This window comes from Hoplias malabaricus, chromosome 10 (assembly GCF_029633855.1).
Source record: "Hoplias malabaricus isolate fHopMal1 chromosome 10, fHopMal1.hap1, whole genome shotgun sequence".
Lineage (NCBI taxonomy): Eukaryota > Metazoa > Chordata > Actinopteri > Characiformes > Erythrinidae > Hoplias > Hoplias malabaricus.
Window position 1 is genome coordinate 39,097,183 of NC_089809.1, and position 16,235 is coordinate 39,113,417.

Here is a 16,235-nt window from a genome sequence, read left to right on the forward strand (position 1 = left end):
TACACTGTACACACACAGCTCCTCGCTCCCTCTACAGTGAACTACATCAGTCATAAACTACACTGTACACACACAGCTCCTCGCTCCCTCTACAGTGAACTACATCAGTCACAAACTACACTGTATACACACAGCTCCTCACTCCCTCTACAGTGAACTACATCAGTCATAAACTACACTGTACACACACAGCTCCTCACTCCCTCTACAGTGAACTACATCAGTCATAAACTACACTGTACACACACAGCTCCTCGCTCCCTCTACAGTGAACTACATCAGTCATAAACTACACTGTACACACACAGCTCCTCTCTCCCTCTACAGTGAACTACATCAGTCAAACTACACTGTACACACACAGCTTCTCTCTCCCTCTACAGTGAACTACATCAGTCACAAACTACACTGTACACACACAGCTCCTCGCTCCCTCTACAGTGAACTACATAAGTCATAAACTACACTGTACACACACAGCTCCTCGCTCCCTCTACAGTGAACTACATCAGTCAAACTACACTGTACACACACAGCTCCTCGCTCCCTCTACAGTGAACTACATCAGTCACAAACTACACTGTATACACACAGCTCCTCACTCCCTCTACAGTGAACTACATCAGTCATAAACTACACTGTACACACACAGCTCCTCGCTCCCTCTACAGTGAACTACATCAGTCACAAACTACACTGTATACACACAGCTCCTCGCTCCCTCTACAGTGAACTACATCAGTCATAAACTACACTGTACACACACAGCTCCTCGCTCCCTCTACAGTGAACTACATCAGTCATAAACTACACTGTACACACACAGCTCCTCGCTCCCTCTACAGTGAACTACATCAGTCAAACTACACTGTACACACACAGCTCCTCGCTCCCTCTACAGTGAACTACATCAGTCACAAACTACACTGTATACACACAGCTCCTCACTCTCTCTACAGTGAACTACATCAGTCATAAACTACACTGTACACACACAGCTCCTCGCTCCCTCTACAGTGAACTACATCAGTCACAAACTACACTGTATACACACAGCTCCTCGCTCCCTCTACAGTGAACTACATCAGTCATAAACTACACTGTACACACACAGCTCCTCTCTCCCTCTACAGTGAACTACATCAGTCAAACTACACTGTACACACACAGCTTCTCTCTCCCTCTACAGTGAACTACATCAGTCAAACTACACTGTACACACACAGCTTCTCTCTCCCTCTACAGTGAACTACATCAGTCACAAACTACACTGTACACACACAGCTCCTCTCTCCCTCTACAGTGAACTACATCAGTCAAACTACACTGTATACACACAGCTCCTCGCTCCCTCTACAGTGAACTACATCAGTCATAAACTACACTGTACACACACAGCTCCTCTCTCCCTCTACAGTGAACTACATCAGTCAAACTACACTGTACACACACAGCTTCTCTCTCCCTCTACAGTGAACTACATCAGTCACAAACTACACTGTACACACACAGCTCCTCTCTCCCTCTACAGTGAACTACATCAGTCAAACTACACTGTACACACACAGCTCCTCGCTCCCTCTACAGTGAACTACATCAGTCATAAACTACACTGTACACACACAGCTCCTCTCTCCCTCTACAGTGAACTACATCAGTCAAACTACACTGTACACACACAGCTTCTCTCTCCCTCTACAGTGAACTACATCAGTCACAAACTACACTGTACACACACAGCTCCTCGCTCCCTCTACAGTGAACTACATCAGTCATAAACTACACTGTACACACACAGCTCCTCGCTCCCTCTACAGTGAACTACATCAGTCAAACTACACTGTACACACACAGCTCCTCGCTCCCTCTACAGTGAACTACATCAGTCACAAACTACACTGTACACACACAGCTCCTCGCTCCCTCTACAGTGAACTACATCAGTCACAAACTACACTGTACACACAGCTCCTCGCTCCCTCTACAGTGAACTACATCAGTCACAAACTACACTGTACACACAGCTCCTCGCTCCCTCTACAGTGAACTACATCAGTCACAAACTACACTGTACACACACAGCTCCTCTCTCCCTCTACAGTGAACTACATCAGTCACAAACTACACTGTACACACACAGCTCCTCGCTCCCTCTACAGTGAACTACATCAGTCATAAACTACACTGTACACACACAGCTCCTCACTCCCTCTACAGTGAACTACATCAGTCATAAACTACACTGTACACACACTGCTCCTCACTCCCTCTACAGTGAACTACATCAGTCATAAACTACACTGTACACACACAGCTCCTCACTCCCTCTACAGTGAACTACATCAGTCACAAACTACACTGTACACACACAGCTCCTTGCTCCCTCTACAGTGAACTACATCAGTTCCAAACTACACTGTACACACACAGCTCCTCGCTCCCTCTACAGTGAACTACATCAGTCACAAACTACACTGTACACACAGCTCCTCGCTCCCTCTACAGTGAACTACATCAGTCACAAACTACACTGTACACACACAGCTCCTCACTCCCTCTACAGTGAACTACATCAGTCACAAACTACACTGTACACACAGCTCCTCGCTCCCTCTACAGTGAACTACATCAGTCACAAACTACACTGTACACACACAGCTCCTCGCTCCCTCTACAGTGAACTACATCAGTCATAAACTACACTGTATACACACAGCTCCTCACTCCCTCTACAGTGAACTACATCAGTCATAAACTACACTGTACACACACAGCTCCTCACTCCCTCTACAGTGAACTACATCAGTCATAAACTACACTGTACACACACAGCTCCTCGCTCCCTCTACAGTGAACTACATCAGTCATAAACTACACTGTACACACACAGCTTCTCTCTCCCTCTACAGTGAACTACATCAGTCACAAACTACACTGTACACACACAGCTCCTCGCTCCCTCTACAGTGAACTACATCAGTCATAAACTACACTGTACACACACAGCTCCTCGCTCCCTCTACAGTGAACTACATCAGTCAAACTACACTGTACACACACAGCTCCTCGCTCCCTCTACAGTGAACTACATCAGTCACAAACTACACTGTACACACACAGCTCCTCGCTCCCTCTACAGTGAACTACATCAGTCACAAACTACACTGTACACACAGCTCCTCGCTCCCTCTACAGTGAACTACATCAGTCACAAACTACACTGTACACACAGCTCCTCGCTCCCTCTACAGTGAACTACATCAGTCACAAACTACACTGTACACACACAGCTCCTCTCTCCCTCTACAGTGAACTACATCAGTCACAAACTACACTGTACACACACAGCTCCTCGCTCCCTCTACAGTGAACTACATCAGTCATAAACTACACTGTACACACACAGCTCCTCACTCCCTCTACAGTGAACTACATCAGTCATAAACTACACTGTACACACACTGCTCCTCACTCCCTCTACAGTGAACTACATCAGTCATAAACTACACTGTACACACACAGCTCCTCACTCCCTCTACAGTGAACTACATCAGTCACAAACTACACTGTACACACACAGCTCCTCGCTCCCTCTACAGTGAACTACATCAGTCACAAACTACACTGTACACACACAGCTCCTCGCTCCCTCTACAGTGAACTACATCAGTCACAAACTACACTGTACACACAGCTCCTCGCTCCCTCTACAGTGAACTACATCAGTCACAAACTACACTGTACACACACAGCTCCTCACTCCCTCTACAGTGAACTACATCAGTCACAAACTACACTGTACACACAGCTCCTCGCTCCCTCTACAGTGAACTACATCAGTCACAAACTACACTGTACACACACAGCTCCTCGCTCCCTCTACAGTGAACTACATCAGTCATAAACTACACTGTATACACACAGCTCCTCACTCCCTCTACAGTGAACTACATCAGTCATAAACTACACTGTACACACACAGCTCCTCACTCCCTCTACAGTGAACTACATCAGTCATAAACTACACTGTACACACACAGCTCCTCGCTCCCTCTACAGTGAACTACATCAGTCATAAACTACACTGTACACACACAGCTCCTCGCTCCCTCTACAGTGAACTACATCAGTCACAAACTACACTGTATACACACAGCTCCTCACTCCCTCTACAGTGAACTACATCAGTCATAAACTACACTGTACACACACAGCTCCTCACTCCCTCTACAGTGAACTACATCAGTCATAAACTACACTGTACACACACAGCTCCTCGCTCCCTCTACAGTGAACTACATCAGTCATAAACTACACTGTACACACACAGCTCCTCTCTCCCTCTACAGTGAACTACATCAGTCAAACTACACTGTACACACACAGCTTCTCTCTCCCTCTACAGTGAACTACATCAGTCACAAACTACACTGTACACACACAGCTCCTCGCTCCCTCTACAGTGAACTACATAAGTCATAAACTACACTGTACACACACAGCTCCTCGCTCCCTCTACAGTGAACTACATCAGTCAAACTACACTGTACACACACAGCTCCTCGCTCCCTCTACAGTGAACTACATCAGTCACAAACTACACTGTATACACACAGCTCCTCACTCCCTCTACAGTGAACTACATCAGTCATAAACTACACTGTACACACACAGCTCCTCGCTCCCTCTACAGTGAACTACATCAGTCACAAACTACACTGTATACACACAGCTCCTCGCTCCCTCTACAGTGAACTACATCAGTCATAAACTACACTGTACACACACAGCTCCTCGCTCCCTCTACAGTGAACTACATCAGTCATAAACTACACTGTACACACACAGCTCCTCGCTCCCTCTACAGTGAACTACATCAGTCAAACTACACTGTACACACACAGCTCCTCGCTCCCTCTACAGTGAACTACATCAGTCACAAACTACACTGTATACACACAGCTCCTCACTCTCTCTACAGTGAACTACATCAGTCATAAACTACACTGTACACACACAGCTCCTCGCTCCCTCTACAGTGAACTACATCAGTCACAAACTACACTGTATACACACAGCTCCTCGCTCCCTCTACAGTGAACTACATCAGTCATAAACTACACTGTACACACACAGCTCCTCTCTCCCTCTACAGTGAACTACATCAGTCAAACTACACTGTACACACACAGCTTCTCTCTCCCTCTACAGTGAACTACATCAGTCACAAACTACACTGTACACACACAGCTCCTCGCTCCTTCTACAGTGAACTACATCAGTCACAAACTACACTGTACACACACAGCTCCTCGCTCCCTCTACAGTGAACTACATCAGTCAAACTACACTGTACACACACAGCTCCTCGCTCCCTCTACAGTGAACTACATCAGTCACAAACTACACTGTACACACACAGCTCCTCGCTCCCTCTACAGTGAACTACATCAGTCACAAACTACACTGTACACACAGCTCCTCGCTCCCTCTACAGTGAACTACATCAGTCACAAACTACACTGTACACACAGCTCCTCGCTCCCTCTACAGTGAACTACATCAGTCACAAACTACACTGTACACACACAGCTCCTCTCTCCCTCTACAGTGAACTACATCAGTCACAAACTACACTGTACACACACAGCTCCTCGCTCCCTCTACAGTGAACTACATCAGTCATAAACTACACTGTACACACACAGCTCCTCACTCCCTCTACAGTGAACTACATCAGTCATAAACTACACTGTACACACACTGCTCCTCACTCCCTCTACAGTGAACTACATCAGTCATAAACTACACTGTACACACACAGCTCCTCACTCCCTCTACAGTGAACTACATCAGTCACAAACTACACTGTACACACACAGCTCCTCGCTCCCTCTACAGTGAACTACATCAGTCACAAACTACACTGTACACACACAGCTCCTCGCTCCCTCTACAGTGAACTACATCAGTCACAAACTACATTGTACACACAGCTCCTCGCTCCCTCTACAGTGAACTACATCAGTCACAAACTACACTGTACACACACAGCTCCTCACTCCCTCTACAGTGAACTACATCAGTCACAAACTACACTGTACACACAGCTCCTCGCTCCCTCTACAGTGAACTACATCAGTCACAAACTACACTGTACACACACAGCTCCTCGCTCCCTCTACAGTGAAGTACATCAGTCATAAACTACACTGTACACACACAGCTCCTCGCTCCCTCTACAGTGAACTACATCAGTCATAAACTACACTGTACACACACAGCTCCTCGCTCCCTCTACAGTGAACTACATCAGTCATAAACTACACTGTACACACACAGCTCCTCTCTCCCTCTACAGTGAACTACATCAGTCATAAACTACACTGTACACACACAGCTCCTCGCTCCCTCTACAGTGAACTACATCAGTCACAAACTACACTGTATACACACAGCTCCTCACTCCCTCTACAGTGAACTACATCAGTCATAAACTACACTGTACACACACAGCTCCTCGCTCCCTCTACAGTTAACTACATCAGTCACAAACTACACTGTATACACACAGCTCCTCACTCCCTCTACAGTGAACTACATCAGTCATAAACTACACTGTACACACACAGCTCCTCGCTCCCTCTACAGTGAACTACATCAGTCACAAACTACACTGTATACACACAGCTCCTCGCTCCCTCTACAGTGAACTACATCAGTCACAAACTACACTGTATACACACAGCTCCTCACTCCCTCTACAGTGAACTACATCAGTCATAAACTACACTGTACACACACAGCTCCTCTCTCCCTCTACAGTGAACTACATCAGTCATAAACTACACTGTACACACACAGCTCCCTCTACAGTGAACTACATCAGTCACAAACTACACTGTATACACACACGGCTCCTCACTCCCTCTACAGTGAACTACATCAGTCATAAACTACACTGTACACACACAGCTCCTCTCTCCCTCTACAGTGAACTACTTCAGTCATAAACTACACTGTACACACACAGCTCCTCGCTCCCTCTACAGTGAACTACATCAGTCACAAACTACACTGTACACACAGCTCCTCGCTCCCTCTACAGTGAACTACATCAGTCACAAACTACACTGTACACACAGCTCCTCGCTCCCTCTACAGTGAACTACATCAGTCACAAACTACACTGTACACACACAGCTCCTCACTCCCTCTACAGTGAACTACATCAGTCACAAACTACACTGTACACACAGCTCCTCGCTCCCTCTACAGTGAACTACATCAGTCACAAACTACACTGTACACACACAGCTCCTCACTCCCTCTACAGTGAACTACATCAGTCATAAACTACACTGTACACACACAGCTCCTCGCTCCCTCTACAGTGAACTACATCAGTCATAAACTACACTGTACACACACAGCTCCTCGCTCCCTCTACAGTGAACTACATCAGTCATAAACTACACTGTACACACACAGCTCCTCTCTCCCTCTACAGTGAACTACATCAGTCACAAACTACACTGTACACACACAGCTCCTCGCTTCCTCTACAGTGAACTACATCAGTCATAAACTACACTGTACACACACAGCTCCTCGCTCCCTCTACAGTGAACTACATCAGTCACAAACTACACTGTACACACACAGCTCCTCACTCCCTCTACAGTGAACTACATCAGTCACAAACTACACTGTACACACAGCTCCTCGCTCCCTCTACAGTGAACTACATCAGTCACAAACTACACTGTACACACACAGCTCCTCACTCCCTCTACAGTGAAGTACATCAGTCATAAACTACACTGTACACACACAGCTCCTCGCTCCCTCTACAGTGAACTACATCAGTCATAAACTACACTGTACACACACAGCTCCTCGCTCCCTCTACAGTGAACTACATCAGTCATAAACTACACTGTACACACACAGCTCCTCGCTCCCTCTACAGTGAACTACATCAGTCATAAACTACACTGTACACACACAGCTCCTCGCTCCCTCTACAGTGAACTACATCAGTCACAAACTACACTGTATACACACAGCTCCTCACTCCCTCTACAGTGAACTACATCAGTCATAAACTACACTGTACACACACAGCTCCTCGCTCCCTCTACAGTTAACTACATCAGTCACAAACTACACTGTATACACACAGCTCCTCGCTCCCTCTACAGTGAACTACATCAGTCATAAACTACACTGTACACACACAGCTCCTCGCTCCCTCTACAGTGAACTACATCAGTCACAAACTACACTGTATACACACAGCTCCTCGCTCCCTCTACAGTGAACTACATCAGTCACAAACTACACTGTATACACACAGCTCCTCACTCCCTCTACAGTGAACTACATCAGTCATAAACTACACTGTACACACACAGCTCCTCTCTCCCTCTACAGTGAACTACATCAGTCATAAACTACACTGTACACACACAGCTCCTCGCTCCCTCTACAGTGAACTACATCAGTCACAAACTACACTGTATACACACACGGCTCCTCACTCCCTCTACAGTGAACTACATCAGTCATAAACTACACTGTACACACACAGCTCCTCTCTCCCTCTACAGTGAACTACTTCAGTCATAAACTACACTGTACACACACAGCTCCTCGCTCCCTCTACAGTGAACTACATCAGTCACAAACTACACTGTACACACAGCTCCTCGCTCCCTCTACAGTGAACTACATCAGTCACAAACTACACTGTACACACAGCTCCTCGCTCCCTCTACAGTGAACTACATCAGTCACAAACTACACTGTACACACACAGCTCCTCACTCCCTCTACAGTGAACTACATCAGTCACAAACTACACTGTACACACAGCTCCTCGCTCCCTCTACAGTGAACTACATCAGTCACAAACTACACTGTACACACACAGCTCCTCACTCCCTCTACAGTGAACTACATCAGTCATAAACTACACTGTACACACACAGCTCCTCGCTCCCTCTACAGTGAACTACATCAGTCATAAACTACACTGTACACACACAGCTCCTCGCTCCCTCTACAGTGAACTACATCAGTCATAAACTACACTGTACACACACAGCTCCTCTCTCCCTCTACAGTGAACTACATCAGTCACAAACTACACTGTACACACACAGCTCCTCGCTCCCTCTACAGTGAACTACATCAGTCATAAACTACACTGTACACACACAGCTCCTCGCTCCCTCTACAGTGAAGTACATCAGTCACAAACTACACTGTACACACACAGCTCCTCGCTCCCTCTACAGTGAACTACATCAGTCACAAACTACACTGTACACACACAGCTCCTCGCTCCCTCTACAGTGAACTACATCAGTCACAAACTACACTGTACACACACAGCTCCTCGCTCCCTCTACAGTGAACTACATCAGTCATAAACTACACTGTACACACACAGCTCCTCGCTCCCTCTACAGTGAACTACATCAGTCATAAACTACACTGTACACACACAGCTCCTCGCTCCCTCTACAGTGAACTACATCAGTCACAAACTACACTGTACACACACAGCTCCTCGCTCCCTCTACAGTGAACTACATCAGTCATAAACTACACTGTACACACACAGCTCCTCGCTCCCTCTACAGTGAACTACATCAGTCATAAACTACACTGTACACACACAGCTCCTCGCTCCCTCTACAGTGAACTACATCAGTCATAAACTACACTGTACACACACAGCTCCTCACTCCCTCTACAGTGAACTACATCAGTCACAAACTACACTGTACACACACAGCTCCTCGCTCCCTCTACAGTGAACTACATCAGTCACAAACTACACTGTACACACAGACAGCAGTAGAGTTCAGACTCACACAGATGAATAAATATAAATGTATTAGAAATATATAATGGACACATGTAGTGCACTACAGAGGAAGAGATTTGGGATTAAACCTATGTGACTGTCTCATGTCCGTTGTGTTTATGAGGTCTCTCCTTGTTCTTAAACATATCTGGATCTGTGTGGACAGGGCCTGATACTCACAGATAAACTCTTACAGACTTTATCATTTAATTTTCATCAAAACAACAACTAAATAAAATCAACATTTGCCAAATGAATGTATTAAAGCAATAACGGCTCAGTGAAAGAGAGCTGGGCGCAGTGTGTGAGATGCAAATAAATGCACTGCTTTTTAAATCCATTCCCCATGTTCAAATAATAACAGTGCACATTAGAAACCCAATATTCAACCTTTACAACTTTATATCAGTTCAAAGAAGTTATCAAATGGACAAATTAGGACCAAACAAAAAGTGAAATAATAAAACAGTAGATGTTTCAATCACAGTCAGGAAAAGAGGAGCCGGACCAAAAACACTGAAAACTTGTGACCTGTGATTTTTCAGATAGCGCTGAATTAAAGCTAGTTATAACACCAACACTAACATCAGGGGGTCTGTCCTGGTGCGGGGCGAGTAAGTGCCCAAGGCACGTTTACTGAAGCATCAAACTGGAAGCTACCTGGATCATTTGGTGCCAGATCACACCGGGGATCTGTCTCAAAACCTAGCGAGCTGCCCCCTGAGAGCAAGGAGACGGCGGACCACTGTTGACCCACTGAGGGCAAAGTTGGAGGTCCACTAGTGTTTTACACAGTGTTTTCTGGGCGGACCACTGGTGATTAAACAGAATTTTAGACAAAATGCCACATTTCAGCACTTTTCCATTCACAGTCCTATTTATATATTTTTCCTTCATTAAGTTATTTTGTTATTCTTTATAAATAAGATCAGTACATAATTTTAATCAGCACAGTGTCAACTATTTTTATCATTTAATCATTTTATATCAGTCTTATACTCATTATTATATCTCTCAGAGTTGTTGGTAATATTTGTATTTCTGGGTTTCGGGTTCCTCCCAGAGCAGAAATAATTCAAATAAAAAAAAAAAAAAAGGTGAAGAATAGAAACCCGCGGCGCTAAAATGCTAAGGCGACGCTAGCTGCTGAGGTAAAAAAAACAGGTTGCCTGCGGTGGGCGGGAACAAGCCGTGACGTTATCGCTCTCTAAATAAACCGTCTCAGTAATCTGCCTCAAGAGGACAGACGACCGTTAGAACGCTCTCTACTTAAACAGCTGCTTACGAAGTCAGTGCCTACCCAGGCAGCTCACTAGGTTTTGGGACAGACCTTGGGTGTGTCGGTGTCTGCAATCACTGGGTGCAGCTGTAACTTCCCTGTCTGTATTCACAGGGGTATATCCATAACAGCTTCTGTCTGCAGTCACTGGATGTTTCAGTAACAGCCCTCTCTGCCCTCAAGGACACATCCAATGACTGCAGACAGAGCAGTTATGGAAGCGTCCAACTCCTTTCTGAGTTAACTTACAGATATTCTACTGTAAATACAGATGAGGTGGGTACAGATTGCAGGCAGCAGTCACTGGATTTATCTGAAATACACCAGTTGTATCTCCATTAGATGTTTCCTGAACTGCCCCCTCTGCTGTCACTGGATGTATTATTACCTGCCCCACACACAACAATTAAGGGGCAGAGTTAAACGGTCATGTGACAAAGTAATAAACACAAAAATAAACTGTGTACAGCTTCAGACAACGTCAAACTTCCTCACTGCTGTCTGCATTTCAGAGCAATCACACACAGTCCCAGCTTTCTGCAGATGGAGCTTTGTACGTTAAATAGTTTATAACCGTGGTTCTCAAACTTTTAAAACCAAGTACCACCCACAGACAGGTCTTATCACAGAAACACGCCTCTCTGGTTCTTCCTCTGTTCCGGGGGGAGGTGGAAGGCATATCGTAAAGTGTTTTTGTTGGGTTTTTTAACTCATAATTTGCATGTTTTACACAAAATATTTGTAGAGAGAATACAAATAACTAACTAAATTGAAACGCAATTATACCTTTATCATAAATTATGGGAAATAGCATTCTGAAAGAAACCAAAACAATGTAATATCAGTAATGTGCTTTAACAGGCTACAGGTGAAAACAGCATGGCGCTTGGAGCAGGTCAAAGCAGCTCTCGGCGCTTGTAGTAGTAGGTGAAGCAGGCTCTGTGTTAAACCGTGTTATAGGTTTTTCTCACTTCTGCTTTGCCCTTCTTGTAATAAAGTCCAAACTGCTCACGTCTGTCTCTAGCCTTTGTTTATGTTCAGTAAACAACTGAAACTGGGCTTACCTCCCTGGAATAAAAGCAGGGGAACACTCCCCCTGTTCCCTTACAGACGTAATCAACTACTGTGTATGTGTAGACCATTGGCCTACCACCTGTAGCTGCTCCACAGTTTGAGAACCACTGGTTTATAATACCGAACTCACAAACACACAGCGTACTGCTATATGTCAAACACACACCCACAGCCAGATACGGTGACTGTGACTCTAAAAAGACTGTAGCTTTAAATACCTACCCAGTCAGTCTTAAGAAACACTGGCACTGCATTGGCGGCCTGGAGATGGAGGGATGGAGAATGAGATGAATGTTAGTCACAGAATGGAGAGGAACAGAGCCTGCAAATATCAAAACCAGTCCCGTCCATGATGAGAGTCTATGACACAAACAGTGTTAAGGTGTTAGATTGCCATTTTAAACCATATTGTGTCATGAGGTAGGGCATAAACCCACTACATCAGAGAGAATGCATTCATAAGCACCCTCTGACCTGGTGAGGCTCCTGAGTCGTTCTGAAGGCCGTATGTACGAGGTGTTTAGTAATGCTGCCCAAAGACGACTGCTCCTTCAATAAGGCAATACATGTATTGATCTATGTGCAGTTAAAAATGGACAGGTTTCATATTACCCACAATTAAGCTCCATCGATCCGCCACCGACCAGAACGCAAATCACTGTGGCCATGGTGGTGTTTGCAGTGAGCGGAAATGAGCGGTTTGTAACACGAGACATTTCTCTGACACACAGATTCCTTAACTCCAGTCTTTTAACCCAGTTCTGTAGAAGTCTGGACTACATCACTGCAACTACACTGCACTGGCGTCCAAGGGGTTAACCTCACAATGGACTACACTACCCATAATGCAACGGTTTCTCCCAATCTCACTGCAGGGCTTGGGAAGGAGGTCGTGGTGATTGGGTTTTTGGACAATCTACTATTTAAGTGAAGCTTCTGAAATAACACGTATGGGGAGGGATGGTGTAAGACGTGATGTAGATCTACAACTACAGACTGTAGTCCATCTGTTGCTCTGCATACTTTGTTATTCCCCTTTCCACCCTGTTCCTCAGTGCTCAGGACCCCCACAGAGCAGGTGCTGCAGTGACACTGACGTGGTGGTGGTGTGTTAGTGTGTGTTGTGCTGGTGTAGAGTGGATCAGACACAGCAGTGACTGCTGGAGTTTTTAAAAAACAAAACCCCTGAATGAACTGAATGAACTCATAATGCAGTGCAACATAGTGTTGATTCCCAGGCCCTGACCCACTGAGCATGTAAAAGACTGGCTTTGATATTTGTGAGATGCATAGTACACACACTAATGGTCATGCTGAGGTCAAACTGTCATGCAGCCAAACATTTTAAACAGACGTAAAGCAAAAAGCAGAAACAAAGACAAAACAGTCGTGAACAAGGAGTCTTCCTAAAATATTTCATCTGTTACTCACTGTTACTGCAGCCTCATGACTAAACGTCAGAGGTGTATGAGGGGGATGTGAGGTTTCGGTACAAAGAAAAGGCCATGATGAACCCCTGTCCTACTCCCACTTTACAATACCATCATATTTAAAAAATGATGGTTATTCAAGGGTTCTTTAGTAAAGACAATGGCGCTATAAAGAACAACACACACCCAAAGAACCATGTGAATTTTAAAGGGAACTTATAAAACGGATAGTTCCCGTCCTACAATCTGGCTCAGCCGCATCCGAAGCCGTTATAAAACACATAATATATGCACATACACACATGACCGCCTCACAACATCTGAATTCCATATTAATGCGCCACTGTTTAAACCTTGTTAGCGTGCAGCATATAATAAACACTTTTAATATATTGGGTGTGTTAACAGTGGATGAATGGTGTGAAGAGATTGTCCAGATTAATATAATATTCATTAAAATCCAGATTAATATAAACAGCAGTCCTAAACCTGCTGTGTGGTGTTTCGTTTAGTGGCTAACTTTTTTATGTTGGACTGCTAAGCTACCACAGTTTACACTGGTGAAGGAACGGATATTACAAACACTACTCACATATGTGACTTAGGAACTGAACACGGAAGTTCACCGTCACTGTTTTATTCAATTATCAAAGAACAGCGTGAAATCAGGAGACAATACAATGCTCGGTTAGGCTAATGCTAATTAAACTGTTTCTGGAGCTAAAGGCTAAAAACACAGCCCAGGGCTAGCTCTGTACGTCCAGCAGAGGTGCGCATTAGGCTACGGCAAACGGTCGACACAGAAATATGAACTGGGCCTAAGAGTCCGTTCAGAAAGAGGACGGTGTGTATTTCTTCTCAACTAAAAAACCTTGAACATACGTGAATATATTTTGTTCAATGGCGAGGCTATATCGCCCTCATGTTGCTTAGCAACAGTGCTCGCCGTTAACAGACTACACTGTGTGGTGGAGGAATACTTTATTGTGAGTATTTGTTTAAGAATTGAACATTTGTGTGTTTTATTGTATTTTATGTTGACCGCCATTTTATAAAATCATTAATCTACGAATGTGCGGAACTGCTGTTGTCTGGTTTGTTTTTGTTCAGAAGCTCAGTGTCTTTTAAGGTGGAACGCCATGTTACATATTAAAAATAAGTCAGTGTTACCCCCCTATGGAGCAGGAATAGAGCAACATCCTCATCTCGGTTGGTGCTTTTCAGCGTTTGGAGTCTCTCCGTTGTCTAAAAACCTCCAGATGGCGTTTCTCTGCCGTGAGCAGAGAGAGAGAAAGCCTAGCACTGGACCCAGACGCTTTGTTTTTTTACCCGTTTACAGACACTGGGGCTTCGTAAACACATTAGAGCGGTTGGGAGTGGAAAAATGACCAGGGGTCAATCAGAGAGTAAAGGTGAGTACATTAGGGTAGTGGAGGTACCATGCAGTTAAACACACCACTTGTGCATCATTGCTACAGTGAAAGGAGACATGGAGCACACAGAGAGCTCTGATTCTGCTCAGATTAGTATCACTCTAAACCGCGTGACTCTGCACACGCTAAAGACCTACAGATCTTTAATCAGGACAAAACATATTTGTGCCTGTTTCCTTAAAGACTGCAGACAGGCGGAAAACTATGGGGCCTTGGTTCTGGGAGTGTTCCTGTTTCTATGTAGAACCACTGTTTTTACTGAAGAACCCAACCACTCTCGAGCGAAATTATGATGATGTTGATTTTATGTTTGGGTCATTGTGTGGGATAAAGAGGGAGAGAAAGCAAAAGCATAAGCACACACACACACACACACACACACACACCATATTAAAGCTGAAGAGTAGATCGAGATAGAGATAAGTGAAAGAAAAAAAAATAACTCACGGTAGAGAGGCACATGGTGTTGAGTCAGTTTTAATACTGCAGTCTGACTGGTGCACATGCATACACACACACACACACACTCGCACGCACGCACACACACACACACACACACACACACACACAAGCATACGCCATTCAAACACAATATGGATGCAGAGCACTGAAGTCTTTTACAGCACAAGCAGACCACTATAACAGCCAGAGCAGAGTGTGTGTGTGTGTGTGAGGCCATACTCTCAGTCATGCACACCTGAAGCTGAATGCATTCCACACACACTCAATCTCTGAAGTACTAAATTAACTTTACGGCTCTAAAAGTGGCTCCAGCTCCGACTTCGTTTGTAGCTTTATTAATTTTTATAAATGTTTATTTTTACGTTGTGCGCTGTCTCTAGTCTTAAAGGAGACATTGTTACATTGTTGATCCTATTTCTACCAAGGAACACACAGAGAGAGAGAGAGAGACAGGGGAGAGAGGCAGACAGACAGGGGAGAGAGAGAGAGAGAGAGAGAGAGAAGAGAGAGACAGGGGAGAGAGAGAGAGACAGGGGAGAGAGAAAGAGAGAGAGAGAGAGAGAGAGAGAGAGAGAGAGAGAGAAGAGAGAGACAGGGGAGAGAGAGAGAGAGAGACAGGGGAGAGAGAGAGAGAGAGAGAGAGAGAGAGAGAGAGAGAGAGAGAGAGAGAGAGAAGAGAG

At 44.9% G+C, this 16,235-nt stretch overlaps 1 protein-coding gene across 5 annotated transcripts in view; it reads right to left on the reverse strand.

Moving 5' to 3' along the window:
• kcnc3b (potassium voltage-gated channel, Shaw-related subfamily, member 3b) overlaps positions 1-16,235 on the reverse strand; it is a 170,392-nt gene that overhangs the window by 22,761 nt on the left and 131,396 nt on the right. For 2 of the 5 annotated variants that reach the window (XM_066684116.1, XM_066684114.1), the window contains one exon: positions 12,453-12,491. The exons of the other annotated variants lie outside the window; for them this stretch is intronic. In XM_066684116.1, coding sequence (XP_066540213.1) covers positions 12,463-12,491 — 29 coding nt within the window. In that variant the 3' untranslated portion in view covers positions 12,453-12,462. The remainder of the gene's footprint in view (positions 1-12,452; positions 12,492-16,235) is intronic. 5 annotated transcript variants of the gene reach the window in all.